Raw genomic sequence first — 23,651 nt, 5'->3', positions numbered from 1 at the left:
CCAGGGAAATAAGGCAAAAATATACCATGTTCGGGACACTTGAGCAACCAGGTTGCAAATGGGTTTTTGGGTACTATATATCTAATACATTATAAATACAAAAATGCCCGTCACAGTTTGGATGAGAAATTTAGTTATTAACAAACAAGGGTCAAAAGGGGGGTTTTTCGTTTAAATCGCTACAGGTAAAAATAGGGTGTTTAAATATCTTATTTATAATATTTTTCTTTTAGTAGATGAGCCAAGTTTTAAAATAGCGCTTTTGAATTTTGGTCTGATCATTTGTTGCTTCGGATATTGCAAAATAAAACTAAAATTTCGAAAATAAAAAATTTGCTATAACTTTTGCGAAAATGAATTTAAGACTTTCATATTGCATGAAAAGTTGAGTCAAACAGTCCGCACAATGCAAAAAATTTTTTAAGACGATTCGTCAATTAGTTTAAATTTTATTCAATTTGTTTATCGCAAAGAGCTTTTTTTTCGCAATGTTATTGTTCAGAAACTAATAATGATATAGCAACTCTGTGAAAACAATATGAAATAACAATAGTCATATTATGTTCAACGCATTTAAAAAAAATCATTAAAAAGTCATTTTTATCACTCAAAAAAAATATTTTAGTAAAATAGTCATTTTTGGCTTATAAACAATTTGAATAACTTTGTTAATATTGACTGTAAGCTAAAACTACACTGGGATTTGAAAAACTGGTATTTTTATACGAATTTTCAAAGAAAAACTTTTCGCCTAGGTTAATTACGGTCAAAGTTAGCCACTTTTTTTTATTTAATTGACGGCTACTTTGTTTACAACAATTAAGCAACCTAACTTGAGCTATTTTGAAGTTGAAGATATATAGTTTATGTGTAAAAGTTTGAGTAAACTTTGAACCTCAACAGAGTCGTTACTAAAGTTTTAAAAATGGCGTCCGAACGGAATTAATTCGTGGTCTGTGGAGGGGAATTAATAAAATCCGAGCACTCAAAAAATGAAATTGATTCTGCAAATATATGCTGCGATTAATATCGCCAGAGCTTGTTGATGAATTTTGATCATAATTTTTTTAATTTGTATGTACTCGTAGTCTTATAGAGTACGTTATGTACACACATCCCCACCTAACATTACAAAATGTTAGGGGGAACTCCCCTTATCACTCAGGGATATGAAAAATAGATTTCGACCGATTCTAAGACCTACCGAATATACATATATAATTTCATAAAAATCGGTCAAGGGGTCTCGGAGGAGTATGGAAACTAACACTGTGACAGGAGAATTTTATAGATGTAAATATATAGGTGACTATTAACAAATAGGGGTTGGTGATAAAAGAGTGAAAATTAAGGGTTGAATGTATTTTTTAATTCTACATCATATAAAATTAAAGTAGATAATTTTGTCAAAAAAAATGTCAGGGGGGCAGCCCCCTCATAACTTATTGGTATAAAAAATAGGTTAAAACCTCTTCTCCGTCCTATAGGATATACGTGTAAAATTTCATAAAAATCGGCCAAGCCGTTTCGAAGTAGTATGGTAACTAACACTGTTACAGGAGAATTTGATGTATATAGAAGTAACTGCGAATTAAATAATAAAAGTGGCTAACTTTGAGCCTAATTAACCTAGGCAAAAAGTTTTTTCTGAAAGTTCGTGTAAAAATACCAGCTTTTGAAATCCTAAAGTAGATTTACTCTATAGTCAATATTAACAAAGCTAGTCAAATTATTTATAAACCAAAAATGACTCTATTTTACTAAACTTTTTTCGGAGTGATAAAAACGACTTTTTAATGATTTTTTTCAACACTTTGAAAACATAACTATTCTTCTTGCATGTGGTTTCCACAGAATTGCTATGTCATTATTATTGTTGTTCTGAAGCTATTTCCTTGTGGCATTTTTATAATTACGTATTTTTTATGGGAAATAAGCCACAATTTTACTAAAAAATGAATTTATAACGTTTCGAAGCCCAAATCGGGTTTCGTTGTCAAAATACAAAATACTATTAAAATAAAACAAACATGTTGTTGCTAAGTAAAAAAATTCTTCTAATAATTTATTTAATCTGACTCATTTATATTGGCAATTCAGACGTATATTATACATTTTAAAGTAGAAGACTTTAAAATGATATCGCCAATATTTATGAGTTGCGTAAATTTATATTTAGTAAAATTGTGGCTTATTTCCCATAAAAAATACGTAATCATTATTATTTTCTGAACAATAATATTGCGAAAAAAAGCTCTTTTTTTGAAATTTTGAAATTTTAGTCTTATATTGCAATTTCCGAAGCAAAAAATGATCGGACCAAAATTCAAAAAGTGCCATTTAGTCTGGGCTGATTATCGGAGAATAGGCCATTTTTGGGAAAAGTTATTTACCAGCAATATTATTGCTGGAATCGAATTATAAGATCCTATATATTAATAATATAGGTATGCAAAGTCCTCAGATAGTGTGCTACTTTTTTTATAAACAAAATGGCGCACGAAAATCGTGTTTGTTTCAATTATTGCTCTATAACTCCGGAGATTTTAACTTTACAACAAAAACACCCAAATAAAAATTCACCGTGATTAAATTCTGCATAGAGACGTGTTTTTCCCGATCTGCTCCGACGAAAATTTTCTTTGGAAAATGCGGGTTTTCCCAACAAAATTTTTAATTTTCAAGTAAAGTTTTAGATAAGTAATTATCTACCAATAATTAAATAATTTGGTGACTTAAAAGCCTTCTTGGTTTAGATTATAGTTCCAGAAGCTGGTGAAAATTGAACGAATATTTTAGCAACAATTCATTTGTTAATTAATAATTTACGGTCGCAATAATAACCAAAATAATTATGATACACTGATCAAACTTTGAAATCTTATAAAGACGAGATGCCTATTTAACATTTTCTCGACAAAATATTAATTTTTAATTTTTTTGCATAATCTTTAAATGTTTAAAAAAATAGTTATAAACAAATTAACGTTTCTCAGAAAGTTTTTTTTTATATTATAATTTTAAAAAATAGCTAAAATGCTTATTTCAAACATCTTGAAAATGAATGCTTTAAAACTTTTTTGCAACCATTTGCAAAAAAGTTATGAAACAGCAAAGTAAACATACGATTACTACGGTGTTTATAATTTTTTTTAATTCTTTCAAAGCGTAGAAGTGAGTTTAAAGTACAAGCTAATTATTTACAAAAAAATATCGATTATAAGTTTAATGGTTATATTTTAATTAAAGATTATAAATATATTTTTTTGTAATTTAGACGCGCGAAAGTAGAATAGTACAGTACTGTAGTTAAAATTTTCACTCGGAGCGACGACCGGCGGCCGCGCGACGTACACTTTTAATAAATAATGTATGCTGCGTGTCAGTCGCTGCGAGTGAACATTTTAGCTCCGACTCTGTATCAGGCCTACTTTTGCGCTAAAAATTACAAAAAAATGCACTAATTTTTGACATTCTTTGTGAGTAATTAGATTGTACCATAGACTCACTTTTAAGCTTTGAAACAATTAAAACAAATTATAAACAACGGAGATATTGTATATTTACTTTGCTGTTTCATAACTTTTTTGCAAATGGTTGGAAATTTTTTTAAAGCATTCCTTTTCAAAACCTATGAAATACGCATTTTAAGTATTTTTTAAAATTAGAATATAATAAACAATGTCTGAGAAATGTTAATTTGTTTATAATAATTTTTTTTAAACATTTATAGATTATGCAAAAAAATGAAAAATTTATATTTTGTCGACAAAATATTAAATAGGCATCACACCTTTATAATCTTTCTAAGTTTGATCAATGTCTCATGATTATTTTGGTTGTTATTGCGACTGTAAATTGTTAATTAACAATTGAATTGTTGCTAAAATATTCGTTTCATTTTCACCGGCTTCTGAATTTATAATCTATGCCAAGAAAGCTTTTATTTCACTAAGCTATATAATTATTAATAAATAATTACTGGCCCAAAAAAATTATTTGAAAATTCGAGATTTTGTTGGGAAAACCCACATTTTTCGAGGAAAATTTTCGTCGGAACAAATCGGGAAAAACATGCCTCTATGTAGAATTTAATTGCGGTGAATGTTTATTTAGGTGTTTTTGTTGTAAAGTTAAAATCTTCGGAGTTATAGAGCAATAATTGAAAAAAATACGATTTGTCGGCGCAATTTTGTTTATAAAAAAAGTAGCACACTATCTGCGGACTTTGCATACCTATATTATTAATATGGAGGATCTTATAATTCGATTCCAGCAATAAAATTGCTGGTAAATAACTTTTCCATGAATTTTGCTAATTAGCCCAGAGTAATTTTAAACCTTGGCTGATCTACTAAAACACGAATACTCTATAATATATATATATATATATATATATATATATATATATATATATATATATATATATATATATATATATATATATATATATAGTTTGAGTTAGATTCTTGAACCTTAATATATTTTATTAATTTGGTTTCTTGGGTTTAGGTTCATAAAAAAGAGAGATGGCTATGATGTTATGTCATATTTATTCGACGTTTCGGCTAGATATCCATGCCTTTTTCAAGAATTATTATTACATGACTAAAAAAACAATTTATCAACGATACAATACTAAAATTTAATAAAAGATTTTGACTTACCCTGCATGCAAAGTTGGTAGTGAAACAAATACATAAATAGATAAATAGATAAATAGACGTCACAAAATAAAACAATTAATTACAATTAAATTAATTACAATTAAATTATAATTAAAATAAACAATGAATTAGTCAAAAGATGGGAAAAAAGTGCTAGATCTCACCAAATACCGCTAACTCACTTAAAATACATAATGCTGTAGGTCCAAAAATATACGGTCTACCCAAAACACACAAAGAAGGTATGTCTCTGCGCCCTATTGTCTCATGTATTCAGTCTCCTTTTGAAAACCTCTCAAAATATTTGAAGAACGTTATTTCTAATGTAATTAATAAAAATCCGCACTATCTAAAAGACGCTGATGACTTGAAATCAAAATGTCGTATCTTTATACACCAATGTTCCAAAAGCTTTAGCGAAAGATATTATTAAACAAAAATGGAATGAAATTAAAATGTTTACGGACATTCCTCTAGACGAATTTCTTTTAGCAGTTGAGACAACATTAAACTCAACATACTTTATATATAAAGACAAATTCTTCCAACAAACAGATGGATGTGCTATGGGTGCTAGCATATCTAGTGCTATCGCTCAACTAGTTTTAGAGCACCTAGAAGAAATTGTCCTACATAAAATAGATTTCGATATACCATTTTTCTACCGTTATATAGATGACTGTTTGACTGCAGCACCAGAGGATAAAATGGGTATTTTGTTAAACGAATTTAATAACTTCCACCCAAAACTAAAGTTTACATTGGAAATGGAAAAAAAATTGTCAAATCAATTTTCTGGACCTGACTTTACATAGAGAAAATAGCATCATATCCACTTCATGGTACACCAAAAGAACCTGGTCATCGAGATATCTGAATTTCAACTCTCATCATCCCCTGTCCCAAAAGAAATCAGTAGTTATCGGCCTCGCCGATAGAGCCATCAGATTGTCCGACCCTATCAACAGACCTCAGGCCATAAAAAAGGCAAAAACAGCACTGACACTTAATTCTTATCCCCATCAACTCATAGAAAACACTTTTAAGTCGCGACTACATACATTCTACAATAACCAGAATAACAATAAAACTAACAAGGTAAAGAAGAATTACACGTCTCTTCCTTATATAAAGGGGTTATCAGAACAGCTTGCAAATCTCCTATCTAAACACAACATCAGAGTTGCTCATAAAGGGTACAATCTACTGAAAAGGAATTTCACACAACTAAAAACAAAAACCCCTCAACTAAAAAAATCGCACGTGGTATATGAAATTCCTTGCTCAGATTGCGATGGGGTATACATTGGACAAACCAGCCAGCTACTCAACTCAAGAATACGTTCGCACAAATACGACAAAACTAACTCAACGGCCCTCACAAAACACGAAAACGAGAGGAAACATAAATTTGATTTTGACAACACCAAAATCTTAAAAACCGAACATAACAAAAAAAAGAGGGAGCTCCTGGAGTCTATAGAAATAAAAGAGAACAACAATGCCATAAATGACAAGAAGGACGTCCAAAATTTAAACCAAATTTATTTTAACTTAATTTGAACTATACAAAAGAAAATTCAGCACGCCCATGATGCGAAATCAATTAATTATTTAATTGATGTTTCAAACATCGATAAAACATCACACTAATTTTGACACATTATATTTTAAACGTAATGACTAGTGGGTGTATTCCTATGTTTTACCATTGTTTTATTTTGTGACGTCTATTTATCTATTTATGTATTTGTTTCACTACCAACTTTGCATGCAGGGTAAGTCAAAATCTTTTATTAAATTTTAGTATTGTATCGTTGATAAATTGTTTTTTTAGTCATGTAATAATAATTCTTGAAAAAGGCATGGATATCCAGCCGAAACGTCGAATAAATATGACATAACATCATAGCCAGCCATCTCTCTTTTTTATGAACCTAAACCCAAGAAACCAAATTAATAATATATATATATATATATATATATATATATATATATATATATATATATATATATATATATATATATATATATATATATATAATTACCCTATTTGTACCTGTAGCGATTTAAACGAAAAAACTGACATTTTTGACCCTTATTTGTTAATAACTAAGTTTCTCGTCCGAACTGTGACGGGCATTTTTGTATTTATAATGTATTAGGTATATAGTACCCAAAAAATCCATTTGCAACCTGGCTGCTCAAGTGTCCCGACAAAAACCTTATTTCTCTTGTCTAATAGTAGATGTAACAGAAACCTGTCGGTTTCAGTGTAAATCAGTGTAAGAGAAACCTGTTGGTAGAGGTCCCGTCATTTGGGATAGCACTAATTTGCATATTAATGGACTGTATAAAAGTAAAAATTTGAAGATGCTTTCTAAACCACGCCTTGGCATTAAATAATTTCAATACTCAGTAGCAAATTTCAAAGTCAGTAAGGTCAGTAACCAATCACCAACTTTAAAGACGGTTCTTAGACCATTTTTAAATGCGCCATAATGTGCAAATCAGTGCCTTCCCAAATGACGGGACCTCTAACACTTACCTGAAGGATATCTATTAAGCGTCATATAACCATCCCTTCCATACTGATCACTAACTCCTTTAGTTTGCATATTTTCCAACTTCTTAAAATATTCTTTAACAGTGTTCCAAGCCCATCCAGTATTTCCCAGTTCCTCCCATGTATCGTAATCTCTTTTATTTCCTTTGATATACATCATGGCATTTAAAATGCTGCTACCTCCAAGACCTTTGCCCCTTGGCCATATACACTGTTCGTCCTTGAATCCTAGACAATTTAGTGGAGAGGGTTCCGTTCGGTACTGCCAGTCTTCTTCTCCTCCTGAAGCACCAAATAGAAGTGCTGGTATCTAAATAAATAATAAAAGACAATATAAGCCAAAAGCAATTCAAAAGTTAATTATCAAAAGTCTTTATAGAAAACCCTCTCTAAAAATAAAGAAAATAAAAATAAAATTAGAAACGAAGAATGAAAAGATAAAAAATAATTTAAGTAAGAAAACTACCCACTATAACATTTATTGACTTCGAAAAAGCATTTGATATTGTGGAACACTGGGCAGTAAAGAATTCCCTACAAAGCGGAATAGACTACAGATATACTGACTTAATTACAAATATATATGATAAGGCAACAACAACTATTAAGCTAATGAAACAAACGGAGCCTATTAAAATAAACCGAGGAGTAAGACAAGGAGATACCATCTCGCCCAAGCTATTCAACCAAGCGCTAGAAGATGTGTTCAAACAACTACACTGGGATGGCTTGGGTATAAACATAAACGGGCAATATCTGAATCACTTACGATATGCTGATGATATTGTATTAATAACAGAAAGAAGTGAAGAATTACAAAGAATGATGGAAGAACTAGATAGAGAATCGACAAAGATAGGACTGAAGATGAATTACAGTAAAACAAAAACCATGACCAATCAACAAGAAGAACTAATAATTACAGTGGCACAAACAAGAATAGAACAAGTAAAAGAGTATATATATATCTAGGACAAATCACTAGATTAAATAAAAGAAATCAAACCGAAGAAATAAAGAGAAGAATAAGATTGGGCTGGGCATCATTCGGAAAACTGTCTTATATTCTAAAGAACAGAAAATACCCGCAAACAAGAGTATTCAATCAATGTATACTCCCTATTCTAATATATGGCTCTCAGACATGGACGTTTACAAAAGAAAATATGGAAAAAATAGCAAAGACAGAAAGATCCATGTAAAGACAAATGCTGAAAATGAAACTATCAGACAGGAAAAGAAACGAATGGATCCGTAACAAAACAAAAGTGAAAGATGTCTCTACCCAAGTAGCAAAGCTTAAATGGAAGTTCGCCGAACACACCCTACGGTAGAAGGATGAAAGATGGACTAAGATGGTTATACATTGGAGACCGTGGAACCACAAACGAAAAAGGGGAAGGCCACAGATGCGATGATCGGATGACCTGAAGAAACACACTGGGTCAAATTGGATGCAAATTTCCCATGATAGAGAGGCATGGGGCTGATGTTTGGGGCTGATTAGGTAGATAGAAAAAAACTACACTCACCGAATTTAACCGCCCACCTTTTAATTCTTTCAATTTGCCAAAATTGTCAATTTGGGACTACATGTTATGAAATATACTGTGAAAAGTACCTTTGAGAATGAGAAAATAATGAAATTATTGAAAAAAATTCCTTTATCAAGGGATGCTTAGCAAAAATCAAATGTTTAAAAATCTTCGAAGAAAAGTCAAACATACATAATCTTAGAAATCATAGTCTAATTAAAAAAATTATGAATATTAATATGGATGTTGCCCCTCTGGCCCTTAGGACTTCTTGGAGCCGGTTCGGCAATATATTCATGATGTCCTGGATATCCGGTTGGGAAATATTGTGGCAACCCTCTACCGCAGCTGTCTTGAGTTGTCCGAAGGATGTAGGGACTGAACTAACAAAAATAGCAATCAAAAAATAACGTAAGTGGTCGGAATGGTAGAACTATACTATATATGTATATAACCGGTTCTATAGCGTTCTACGCCTTCCGGTTTAGCCCGGTTACAGATAAATGAGAAATTTAAAGAGATAGACCAATTGGTGTACAAGTGGTATTACCACTTGTACACCAATTGGTCTATCTCTTTAAATTTCTCATTTATCTGTATCTAATTTATCTGTGGTAATACCACTTGTACACCAATTGGTCTATCTCTTTAAATTTCTCATTTATCTGTAACCGGGCAATACCCAATCGCCAGGCCTGTCGATCTAGCCAGTCTCTTTCTTGTAGATTTCTTTCTGACATGGCTTTTGTAATTCCTTGTTTCCAGGAGGTCGGTGGCCTTCCTCTTTTTCGTTTTTCTGGCGGTATCCATCTCATTGTTATTTTTGGAAGTCTTTCATCTCCCATTCGTTGAACGTGTCCATACCAAGTGAGTTGGTTCCGTTGTACCTCTTCCACTATTGTTTTTTCTGCCTACCTACTTTTTCTCTGATATTTTCATTTCGAACATGGTCAAATTTCGATATTCTGGCAGCTCTTCTAAAAAAATCCATTTCGATAGTAAGCAGCTTATTTTCGGATTTTTTGGTCATTTGCCACACTTCGGAGCAATACGTTAAAATTGGTTTCTATCAAGAACTATACTAAATGTGTATTTTCAAAATGTGGGTGGTTTAAGAACAAAGCTTAAGGATTTAAGCCAGGCAGTATCCTCCGATTACAATGTGATTGTTTTAGTCGAAACTTGGTTAAATTTTGAATTCCATGATGCTGAATTTTGGTTAGATGACTTCAGTATTTTTAGAAGTGATAGAAATGATAATACTAGTGTCAAACAACGTGGTGGGACTGGTGGGGGAGTATTACTAGCAGTAGCTAAACATTTGGAAGTGTGTGAAGTTTTTGTTCCTCAAAATAGTGTTGAGCAAAAGTTTGTCTCACTTAAGTGCCAAGGTCAAACTGTCGTATTTGGTGGTGTTTATTTACCTCCTGCATCTGGCAGGAATGTATATGTTACAGTTCAAATTGATTCTCAGTTAGAATTGGCTATTCCTAGTCAACTCCAACTAAAACGAACAGTAAGAGTTGATTTGAAAAATTTAATTCAACTTTTACTAGTTGAAATAGACTCTTCCTAACCCTTGTTAGTAAAAGTTGATCGCGGGAAAAATAGAATCAACTCTTACTAGTTTGGGTTGACTATTCCTGGATCGATTCAGTAAATGTAGATTATACGAGCATAATCTCACGTACTTTTTTGGTGAGTGTGTGTCTCTTTGTTTTGACTGTTTCAACTACTTATCATGATTTGAACATATCCAGTAACATTTAATTTCTAGAATTGGTTCTTTGTGTGAATCAACTCTTACTAAATGGCATTGGGAAGAGTATTCTTTTTCTAGTTGGAGTCTACTTTCACCAGTTAATGTTGAATACAAATCTTGATTTTATATTTATAATCAACTTTTACTAAAACCAGCCGTTTGAGTTGACTCGAACTAGGAATAGTCAACACCAACTGGATAATCAACTAGAACTGTAACATAATATATCGATCACTGTGACAACATTGAATATATATGTATATAATAACATTCCGGGTTGTAAATTAATAATTTGTGGGGATTATAATTTTCCTGATGTAATTTGGGGTAACAGTCTTTACGGTACCACGGTACAGGCTAACCAAAACTCACCAGCTAACGATTTATGCAATATCATTCATAGACCAGGGCGGATCTGTGAAAAAACGTCTATTTTTGGATGTGCGAGGTGGCATTCGGATTTTTGCAGATAAAGTTAGGTGACAACTTCAACAATAATAATTGACTTATGCTTCTTCTCAAATAGGCCCGGAACATTAATAAAAAAATTAAAATATTTAAAAATTTCGAAAAACATCGATTTTTTTCTATTTTCTTTTGCTTATAACTTTAAAACGAATCATTTTGGAACAAAGTCGTAGGGAAATAAAATAAAGATAATTAAATTTTGTATGATAAACGTCTGGTTAAAAATGTCTTAAATTATTACCTTTTCTGCAAAATAGCAATAAATAAAAAAGGGGGCAAAATAAGCCTGTTTTTATTCAATGTTTTTCGACCACTTTGGTTGCACCTAGAACTTTCGTAATTCGCTTAGAAAATTCGGATCCCGGTGAATTCGTAACTATTTTAATCCCCCATCCTAATTACAGGCCAACTGGTAACTCTGGCGCGTAGCTAATTATTCGGTAACCCACCAAGTACCGGTGAATTTGTAACTTTCTTTTCTAAGTAATTACTAACGATGTTGATAATCTAATACCGGTATTCCAGGTATGTACTTGTATATAAATTACCCTCTTTGAAGGTGGTGTAAAAGTTATTCATCATGTAGGTATTGTCTCTTGGACGAGTTACATGAGAAAGTCGAAATAAATTTTGTTAAAATGGCTGAAATACTTGTAACAAATTTCGTAATGAGTCAACGTGGATGCCAAAGAATTGTTTATAACTTTGAAAGAGTGCTGAGGCCGCTTAGATAATCCGATTTTAATTATGTAAAGTGTATTGGATAGGTAGAGTGCCTCTTTATATGTAAAAAAATTAGCAAACTTCTAAATGGTCTACTTTTTGTTCAAAAAGTCTCTAAAAAATTTGAACTTTTTTAAAAAAATTTAGATTGCAAAATTATTATGCAAAATCTATCAAGTCGATTTTAATGAAAGGTGGATGATTTAAGTACATATCGCACACCTAGTTTAATAGTGCCACAAGTGCAAAACACTATTCTCGATAAATGAGCAAAACGTTCTGTAGCAAACGCGTTATGCCCTGTAAATAATTTATTTTGAGAATGACTGGCTTCAAAATTACAATTTAAGTAGCAAATTACAGTTGAGTCCGCGAGTCTTCACCCGTGCGTCATTAATACCTGGCGAGATAAAACACATACTTTTTATCTAGCATCATTCTCTTCCATGCATGAAACTCATGACAAACCAGCTGCCGTTTGTTATTAAGTAACAACACATGTTATTTTTATGAACCATCTAGACTCATTGCATTGAAAAGAGATAGGTACAAAAAATGACGATTCGGTATGTTTTCATATTTTAAGCACAATTTGTTTGACGTTTCTGATTTGTTTAATTTTGTGGCTGTCAGTCAGTTGAACTTTTTGCGGTTTTTGTCGAATTTTTGCGTTTTGAAGTTTCTTTATATTACACAAACAGTTGTTTTCACAACTAATTTTATATTGGGCTTTGAAATTTTAAGGTAAATAATTATATTTAGGCAATTAATATTTAAAACATACAAAGCTAACGTCATTCACACAGTAAGAAATGACTGTGTTTAGATTTCCGTCAAAGTGAATAAAATAACAAAAATAAAATATGTTATTGGATTTTTTTATAAATTGTTTATTTATTTATTAATCAATAATAATAAAACATTTATTAAGCTACTTCAAATGTAGCTGTAATTCTGCGCAAAAATTTTGAAGCAAAACTTACATTTGACATTCTATATATTTGATAACGTCAAATTTTATAATAAAACCCGTAAGCGGAACAGTAGCCACTTTCTGTCAGTTGTTGCGTGAAATAGATTTCCGACTTATTTCGTATGCTTTAAGTGATGACGCACGGGTAAAGACTCGCGGACTCAACTGTATACAGTTATTCGCTGGATCTTATTACAATTTATATAGTCCAGAAAGCCACGGCGCATCCGCTAGGAAAAATATTCTAATTCGGATTTTTTGCACAATCTTACTCAAAAAGGACCCCTTTTAACAAATTTGCATGTTGCCAGGACCAAAAGTTGGTCAAAAATTTTTTAAACGTTTTTTTTTGTTTTTTTCCTAAAATTATTTTTTTTGCATGGAATAAAATTTTTTTAGGTTTTTTGGATCATTCCAAACAGAAAAGGTCTTTAGTGACTTTTCTCTAAAGTTGATAGTTTTTGACGTATAAGCGATTAAAAATTGAAAAATTGCGAAATCGGCCATTTTTAACCCTCAAAAACTATGTGAAAAACTGAAAATTTGAATGTTGCCAAGGTAGGTAGATATTCTTTAAACATGTATTGATGAAATCCCGAAGAGTTTTTTGCAATACAATATCAAAAACCCCTTTGTTTTTTAATTGCCAATCAAGCGTGCGCGACACTATTTTCCACCGTTGCATGTGATGTGTATACAGTATGGTGCAAATGAAAGGAATAAATTCGTTATTTCGTAAATCGGTGACTTTAAGGAAAAATCCCAAAACAGGTCGGTTTTTATTTTTAAGTTATGATATTGTGGCATATATAGTATACTAGTGACGTCATCCATCTGGGCGTGATGACGTAATCGATGATTTTTTTAAATGAGAATACGGGTCGTGTGCTGGCTAATTTGAAAGGTTCTTCAATTCTCTATTCAGTAATATAAACATGTACATAATTATTTATACAGGGTGTCCAAAAAATTTTTATTAAATTAAATCATTTGGCAAATTGACAAAAAAATTAAATTATTGGACACCCTATATAAATAATTATGTAAATGTTTATATTACTGAATATAGAATGGAAGAACCTTTCAAATGAGCTAGCACACGACCCCTATTCTTATTTAAAAAAATCATCGATTACGTCATCACGCCCAGATGGATGACGTCACTAGTATACCATATATGTCACAATATCATAACTTAAAAATAAAAATCGACCTGTTTTGGGGATTACGAAATAACGAATTTATTCCTTTCACTTGCACCATACTGCATACACATGCAACGGTGGAAAATAGTGTCGCGCACGCTTGATTGGCAATTAAAAAACAAAGGGGTTTTTGATATTGTATTGCAAAAAACTCTTCGGGAGTTCATCAATCGATGTTTAAAGAATATCTATCTACCTTGGCAACATTTAAATTTTCAGTTTTTCACATAGTTTTTGAGGGTTAAAAATGGCAATTTCGCAATTTTTCAATTTTTAATCGCTTATATGTCAAAAACTATCAACTTTAGAGAAAAGTCACTAAAGACCTTTTCTGTTTGGAATGATCCAAAAAACCTAAAAAAATTTTAGGAAAAAAACAAAAAAAAACGTTTAAAAAATTTTTGACCAACTTTTGGTCCTGGCAACATGCAAATTTGTTAAAAGGGGTCCTTTTTGAGTAAGATTGTGCAAAAAATCCGAATTAGAATTTTTTCCCTAGCGGATGCGCAGTGGCTTTCTGGACTAATAGTATTTTTACTACAAAAGCGATATTACGTAGGTCAAAATTGTTGACGTAAGAGAAATAAACATGGCAATAATGAAAAGTCACATTCTAATGTTTTGACAGTTCTCTTACGTCAAAAATTTTGACCTAGGTAATATCGCTTTTGTAGTAAAAATACTATATTAAAATTGTGAAGAGAGTCATTTATAAAACGATACCTAGGAGATACGGCGGCAATATAATGAAAAAATCAATTGATTTTTGCAGTTGTGGCCGTATTGAACGTATTGAATAATTACATCGGTTGTATTGTGGCAGTGTATATTATCGCCACATCTCCCAGTTATGGCCATATTGCATTTTCAAAATCTCCAAAAACCCTACAGTGAAATACCGAAGTAACTTACTTTATACTTATCCAAAACAATATTTTAGTTCAGGCTGTATTGCACAAGATGGGGCAATATTTTACAGCCTTAACACAAAATTTGAATTTTTTGCAGTTGTGGCACAATTGAACTAGGTGTGCGATATGATAAGGATTTTCTATGCGAATTACGAAGATTCTAAGTGCAACCAAAGTTGTTGAAAAACACTGAAGAGGCTTATTTTGCCCCCTTATTTTGTATTTTACAGAAATTCTAATATTTTTGGACATTTTTAACTAGTCGTATATCATACAAAATTCAATTATCTTTATTTTATTTCCCTACGACTTGGCTCCAAAATGAATCGTTTTAAAGTTATAAGCAAAAAAAGTAGAAAAAATCAATGTTTTTCGAAATTTCTAAATATTTTAATTTTTTTATTAATGTTCCGGGCATATTTGAGGAGGAGCATAAGTCAATTATTATTATTGAAGTTGTCACCTAACTTTATCTGCAAAAATCCGAATGTCACCTCGCACATCCGCAAATAGACGTTTTTTACAGATCCGCCCTGGTCTATACATATCATTCTGTTTCAATTATTTTATTAAGAGATTTCAATTTTTGTTATTTTTTTATAGGTACATTTAATACACAACATGTTTTTGAGCAAACCAAGAACCATACGCTTACATAATATGCTATATGCTATATTCCCCGTGTTGGCTTAATCCGGTACTGTTCAAATTTATTTCTTACCTTTTACCTATCTACCTGCGGTATTAGAAGTAAACAATGGTTTCGAATTCACCTGTATAAAGTTGCGAGTTGGGAGGGTCAGGCAGTAAAAAAGTTACGAATTGGCCGGTGTACATTTTGATTTGAAAAAATTTGTCATTAAGAGTTACGAGTTGGCGCGTGTCCGAAAATTCGAACAATATACTTAAATCGTTCACCAAATTTCATTAAAATCGACCTGATAGATTTTGCAGAATAATTTTGCAATCTAAATTTTTTTAAAAAAGTTCAAATTTTTTAAAAACTTTCTGAAGAAAAAGTAGACCATTTAGAAGTTTGCTAATTTTTTTACATATAAAGAGGTTCTCTACCTATGTAATACACTTCACAGTATTAAAATCGGATTATTTAAGCGGCCTCAGCACTGTTTTAAAGTTATTAACAATTTTTTGGCTTATAAACAAATACAGTGAGGACGTTTGAGTTGGCATAAATTCATTTTCTAGAGAATAGGCGTCTCTGGTGTTAAATCCCGAAACAGGTTGATTTTTATTTTTAAATTCAAATTTTTTGGTATATATATCATACTAGTGACGTCATCCATCTGGGCGTGAGGACGTAATCGATGATTTTTTTAAATGAGAATAGATGCCGTGTGATAGCTCAATCGAAAGGCTATTCAATTTTGTATTCACTAATATAAACATTAACATAATTATTTATACAGGGTTTGAATTAAAAAAAAATTTGAATTAAATTAATTCCAATATTTAGATTACGTCATCACACCCAAATGGATGCGTCACTAGTATGATATTTATGCCAAAAAATTATAATTTAAAAATAAAAATCGATCTGTTTCGGGATTTATCTCCAGAGTAGCCCATTCTCAAGAAAATGAATTTATTCCAACTCAAACGTCCTCACTGTATTTGTTTATAAGCCAAAACATTGTTTGTAACTTTAAAACAGTGCTGAGGCCGCTTAAATAATCCGATTTTAATTCTGTAAAGTGTATTAGATAGGCAGAGAACCTCTTTATATGCAAAAAAAATTAGCAAACTTCTAAATGGTCCACTTTTTGTTCAGAAAGTTTTTAAAAAATTTGAACTTTTTTAAAAAAATTTAGATTGCAAAATTATTATGCAAAATCTATTAGGTCGACTTTAATGAAATTTGGTGGACGGTTGAAGTATGTTGTAAGAATTTTTTAAGCGAATTATGAAGGTTCTAAGTGCAACCAAAGTGGTTGAAAAACATTGAATAAAAACAGTTTTTTTGCCCCCTTATTTTCTATTTATTGCTATTTTGCAGAAAGGGTACTAATTCAAGACATTTTAAACCAGTCGTTTATTATACAAAATTCAATTATCTTTATTTTCTTTCCCTACGACTTTGTTCCAAAGTCAATCGTTTTAAAGTTATAAGTAATGAAAGTAGAAAAAAATCAATATTTTTCGAAATTTTTAAATATTTAATTTTTTTATTAATGTTCCTGGCATATTTGAGAAGGAGCATAAGTCAATTATAATTATTGAAGTTGTCACCTCTCTTATCTAATCTAACCTAACTTTATCTGCCAAAATCCGAATGCCACCTCTCACATCCACCTCAAAACAGATCCGTCCTGGTCTATAATCTTTGTGACTTATACCAGGTTAATACGATATCTCGGCGAAATGTTTTTCTTGATTTAATTTTTTCTAGCATTCCTGATATATTTGTTTCTGTACCTCTGGATCCGTTATTTGAGGAGGGATTTCATATTTCATCCTACACCAGTCAATTTTGACGTAATTGTTGATTTAAAATAATCTGTTCTTAATTATAAAGAATAGGTACTTTTTTGAAAAAAAAAACAAGATCCTTTGTAAAAGGTATATTTAAAATACCCCAATAAGGGTTACATCACAAAACAAAACGTTTTCGGATTAATAAGTAATCCATCATCAGTGTTAAGCCCTAAAATAGTAAGTATAACCTAATTAATAATAGAAAATGTGATGAAAGTTTACTAAGGTTAAGAATTGACACAGGCCATACTTACAATAGCATGCATGCGTGAGCCACCAAAAAGTTATGGGTGAAAACCATTTGAAAGTTATAAGATGTTAAATGATACTACATATTATTGATAATGATGATCGATGTTGCAAATATTCCTGGATATAACCCAGGGCAACACAGGACTCTAACCCACGTGGATATGATTTGCAAGGAATGAACCTTACATATTGAAAATTGAGTGTCAACTGAACTGACAGGTAAAAGAACTTCAGAAATATGTCAGTGACAGATTAGATTGTCAATGCAACGTTATGAATTATTTTGTTACTTCAGCCAATGAAATTTAAATTTTATGTCGATGTTAAAATAAAACATTATCAAATATCCATATATTGGTGTTAAAATTATATAAAATTATATAGTTAAAGTTGTGTAATATTTGACGATTAAACATATGAATATGTCAATAATTGATAAATAGGTACTACGAGTTTGCAGTCAGCAACACATTAATATCGTAATGGTGATATACTTAGAATTTTTTTTTGAAAGGCCTATTACGTAATGCGTGTAGGATATCAGAATTTGTTTAATATTGATTCTAAGATAGTGATTAAGGTGTGAGTGTTTTGGTGACTGATAATTTGATCTAAGTTGTTGAGTACAGATGAACTTGAAAAATTAGAAAGTGATGGTATATTTCGTTTGGCTGAAGAAATTTTGTAGTTAAGTGCGAAAGAGAATGAGACTAAAAACACTTGATAAGACTGATAACCCAAGAGACTCAACCACAGATCGACCCAAAACGAATGGATGAATAATGAAGAAGGGTGTAGGATCAGGGTGGGAGGATGTGGAGATAAACAATGTAATAAATAAAACGAATAATGTAGAAGTCTGTCTAAATTACTGTAGAAGTGAAATAAAATGTAAATAAAATGTATTGAGAGTTTGAAGTAGGATGTTGGGTATAGAAAATTTGTATAGAAATAAAATAGGTTGGATGATAGTGAAAGTCTGATGATAAACATAAGATGAGAGTATATAGATGATATGTGTTATGAAAAAAGTTGTCGGTGTAGGGGTTGAAAATCTCGATTAAAAGAAACATGAAAAGAAACTCGATTAACACAATTAGGACTTTTCTGCTTCTCTTTAACTATTTCTAAGTCCTCATACAGGTCCAATCTTAGGAAGTTTTTTGAGAGATGTTGTGTAACAATGAGACGTCTTCTGGGATGTTGAGAGTATGTTTATTTTGTATGAGATGTTGTGAGAAAGTTGAAGTGTTCTCTCTTTTAGTATGTTCTAACGAACGAGAAGATAGTGATCTACAAGTTCTTCCTATATATGTAGCATCACAATTGGGGCATTGTAATCTATAGACTCCACTACGATTCATATAGTTAATAGGGTCTTTAGAATTGGTAAGATACTGTCCTAGATTATTTGATACTTTAAAAGAAATGTGAGTGTTATCAACTGCTCTTTTAAGAAGGTATCTGATATCACCGGAAAGACGTTCATGATGATACGGTAGGGAAGCATAGATGGGTTTAATGGTCAAGTCTCTGGGGAAAGCAGTCTCTCTCAAGACTCTAAGGTGTCTTTTTGGATGAGTTTGTTTATAAGATTAGGGTCGTAACCGTTGTTAAATGCTATTTGACGGAGAATATTGAGTTCTTTATTATAGTTAGATGGAGATAATGGAATTGTCTCTAGTCGGTGCACATAACTGTGAAAGGCTGCATATTTATGTGACATTGGGTGATGAGAGGATAACGGTATGACATGATCAGTCTGTGTAGGTTTTGTGTAGATACTGAAATCGAAATGGTCGTTTAATCTGGAAATGGTAAGGTCAAGAAAATTAATTGATTGGGAAGACTCTAGTTCCATAGTGAACTTGATGTTTGGGTGAATTTGATTAATTTTAGAAAGTAATAGATCAGCTGATTCAGAATTACCTGAAATAAGGACTAAAATGTCGTCAACATATCAAAACCAATGTAGTATTTCAGGGTTTTTTATGATAAGTGTGGATTCTAAATGATCCATAAAAATATCAGCTAGAAGAGGAGACAAACAACTGCCCATAGCTAGGCCATCAGGTTGTCTGTAAAAAGTATTATTAATAATATTACAGTATTTAATATAGTAAAAAATCAATGGGAAAATCCCAAAAGTTGTTGTTTATTTAATATAGTATTTAATAATACTTTTTACAGACAACCTGATGGCCTAGCTATGGGCAGTTGTTTGTCTCCTCTTCTAGCTGATATTTTTATGGATCATTTAGAATCCACACTTATCATAAAAAACCCTGAAATACTACATTGGTTTCGATATGTTGACGACATTTTAGTCCTTATTTCAGGTAATTCTGAATCAGCTGATCTATTACTTTCTAAAATTAATCAAATTCACCCAAACATCAAGTTCACTATGGAACTAGAGTCTTCCCAATCAATTAATTTTCTTGACCTTACCATTTCCAGATTAAACGACCATTTCGATTTCAGTATCTACAGAAAACCTACACAGACTGATCATGTCATACCGTTATCCTCTCATCACCCAATGTCACATAAATATGCAGCCTTTCTCAGTTATGTGCACCGACTAGAGACAATTCCATTATCTCCATCTAACTATAATAAAGAACTCAATATTCTCCGTCAAGTAGCATTTAACAACGGTTACGACCCTAATCTTATAAACAAACTCATCCAAAAAAGACACCTTAGAGTCTTGAGAGAGACTGCTTTCCCCAGAGACTTGACCATTAAACCCATCTATGCTTCCCTACCGTATCATCATGCACGTCTTTCCGGTGATATCAGATACCTTATTAAAAGAGCAGTTGATAACACTCACATTTCTTTTAAAGTATCAAATAATCTAGGACAGTGTCTTACCAATTCTAAAGACCCTATTAACTATATGAATCGTAGTGGAGTCTGTAGATTACAATGCTCCAATTGTGATGCTACATATATAGGAAGAACTTGTAGATCACTATCTTCTCGTTCGTTAGAACATACTAAAAGAGAGAACACTTCAACTTTCTCACAACATCTCATACAAAATAAACATACTCTCAACATCCCAGAAGACGTCTCATTGTTACACAACATCTCTCAAAAAACTTCCTAAGATTGGACCTGTATGAGGACTTAGAAATAGTTAAAGAGAAGCAGAAAAGTCCTAATTGTGTTAATCGCCATGTTTCTTTTAATCGAGATTTTCAACCCCTACACCGACAACTTTTTTCATAACACATATCATCTATATACTCTCATCTTATGTTTATCATCAGACTTTCACTATCATCCAACCTATTTTATTTCTACAAATTTTCTATACCCAACATCCTACTTCAAACTCTCAATACATTTTATTTACATTTTATCATTCAATATTCTTATTTTTCACTTCTACAGTAATTTAGACAGACTTCTACATTATTCGTTTTATTTATTACATTGTTTATCTCCACATCCTCCCACCCTGATCCTACACCCTTCTTCATTATTCATCCATTCGTTTTGGGTCGGTCTGTGGTTGAGTCTCTTGGGTTATCAGTCTTATCAAGTGTTTTTAGTCTCATTCTGTTTCGCACTTAACTACAAAATTTCTTCAGCCAAACGAAATATACCATCACTTTCTAATTTTTCAAGTTCATCTGTACTCAACAACTTAGATCAAATTATCAGTCACCAAAACACTCACACCTTAATCATTATCTTAGAATTGTACATTTTGTACATATTAAACAAATTCTGATATCCTAGACGCATTACGTAATAGGCCTTTCAAAAAAAAATTCTAAGTATATCACCATTACGAGATTAATGTGTTGCTGACTGCATAACTCGTAGTACCTATTTATCAATTATTGACATATACATATGTTTAATCGTCAAATATTACACAACTTTAACTATATAATTTTATATAATTTTAACACCAATATATGGATATTTGATAATGTTTTATTTTAACATCGACATAAAATTTAAATTTCATTGGCTGAAGTAACAAAATAGTTCATAACGTTGCATTGACAATCTAATCTGTCACTGAAATATTTCTGAAGTTCTTTTACCTGTCAGTTCAGTTGACACTCAATTTTCAATATGTAAGGTTCATTCCTTGCAAATCATATCCACGTGGGTTAGAGTCCTGTGTTGCCCTGGGTTATATCCAGGAATATTTGCAACATCGATCATCATTATCAATAATATGTAGTATCATTTAACATCTTATAACTTTCAAAGGGTTTTCACCCATAACTTTTTGGTGGCTCACGCATGCATGCTATTGTAAGTATGGCCTGTGTCAATTCTTAACCTTGGTCAACTTTTATCACATTTTCTATTATTAATTAGGTTACACTTACTATTTTAGGGGGGTTAACACTGATGATGGATTACTTATTAATCCGAAAACGTTTTGTTTTGTGATGTAACCCTTATTGGGGTATTTTAAATATACCTTTTACAAAGGATCTTGTATTTTTTGTGATTTATGGTATACAGCCAGCTACAGGAATTTTATTTTCCTCGTGGATTTTAATACTTTTTTGATTTTAAAAATGGGGATTATGTTGCTTTAAATTATTATTTAGCAGAAGTTGACTGGAATTTATTATTTCTTAACAGAAGCATTAATGACGTGGTTAAAGATTTTTATGATATTTTATTTTATTTAATCGAGAATCTCCTGGGCAGACAGAATAACCAATGAAGAAGTACTAAGAAGAATAGAAAACAGCAGGGAGATACTGGATTCCATCAAAATAACAAAACTACAATATTTGGGTCATATAAAACATAAAACGTCGTGTTTTCTGTTCGCACACTTTAATCTCTTAAGGATTTTTCTACATAAGTCTTTTACTTGAACATGGCAAACAGAGCAGCAGGATGTCTCGATACACACAATCTGGAGAAACAAATACCTCACAACTGAAACGAAAACCAGGATATATAAATCAACAATGAGACCGATAATGACGTACACAGCGGAAACAAGAGCAGATACGGCGAAAACACAAAGGATGCTGGAAACAGCAGAATTGAAAGTCTTACGAAAAATAACAAACCATACTCTAAACTAAAAGACAGTAAGAAGTGAGGAAATATGAGCGAGATGTGGAATAGAAGAAATAAACATATGGATCAAAAGAAGAAAAATAGAATGGAATCAACACATAGAAAGAATGACAGAAAATAGAATAGTACGAAAAGCAAGAGACAAATCGCCAAATGGAAGATCATTGGAACGACCGAGGCAAAGATGGTCAGACAACGTCAATTGAGGCTAACAAACGAAGTAAAACAGGCATCGAGCCTATTTATAAAGTGAAAGAAGAAGAAGAAGTCTTCTACTTACGTCACTAGTTGCTGATGGATATCCTCCAGCTTCCAGTACCAACACTTTCCAGTTCGGATTTTCACTTAGCTTATTCGCTACCACCGCTCCAGCTGAACCAGAACCTACCACTATAAAGTCAAACTCATCTCCATCTTTCAATCTGGGAGCATAGTCTTCTGTATAGTCGTTAGTGTTACCTAACTTGCACTTGGAGTTCATTAAACTGTTCAATAAAGTCAGAAAAAAATATCCTGACATGCCCTGTAGGTTTCCAGGGCATGTATCCTGCAAAAGAGCCCCAATATCCATTATACATATATAAGATATCTGCGTTTACTATCTAAACTCACTAGTTGTCTATTCACTATTCATTTGGTAATCAACACTAGTCTTTTAGATTAGAACAATTAATCTTATCTTAAATATTTTGTATTTACTGATGGGATTTTAGCTATAAATTGATTTTAATAATATTTAAATGGCTTTTATCTCTTCGATGGTAAATGCGATGAGATAATAAGAATGATAAGAAATTATAGTGCACAGTTAAACTTGCTGCTGTCGTGGTTGTAAATGCAATTGCAAATACATAAACGTAATTAATAAAACAGCATTGTTCAGCTTTTTCTACGTCGGCGTCTCTCTGTTTTTCGCTGATAGACCAGGGCATATAGCACAAAATAAATCGATTTTTAAATACAGCAACTACAGACTTGCAACTTTTTGCATTTTGTTCAGGATGATGTCAGAAAAAA

The 23,651-nt window shown here is 31.7% G+C and overlaps 1 protein-coding gene across 1 annotated transcript in view; it reads right to left on the bottom strand.

Annotated features, from left to right (window-relative positions):
- Nucleotides 1-23,437, bottom strand: part of LOC114332577 (glucose dehydrogenase [FAD, quinone]) — a 36,720-nt gene extending 13,283 nt beyond the window's left edge. The window contains exons 1-2 of the mRNA XM_028282399.2: nt 22,915-23,437; nt 7,216-7,543 (exon numbers count right to left, since the gene is read on the bottom strand). Coding sequence (XP_028138200.1) covers nt 7,216-7,543; nt 22,915-23,205 — 619 coding nt within the window. The 5' untranslated portion in view covers nt 23,206-23,437. The remainder of the gene's footprint in view (nt 1-7,215; nt 7,544-22,914) is intronic.
- Nucleotides 23,438-23,651: the final 214 nt, after the last annotated feature.

This window comes from Diabrotica virgifera, chromosome 3 (assembly GCF_917563875.1).
Source record: "Diabrotica virgifera virgifera chromosome 3, PGI_DIABVI_V3a".
Lineage (NCBI taxonomy): Eukaryota > Metazoa > Arthropoda > Insecta > Coleoptera > Chrysomelidae > Diabrotica > Diabrotica virgifera.
This window is presented reverse-complemented; position numbering and strand designations above follow the sequence as displayed.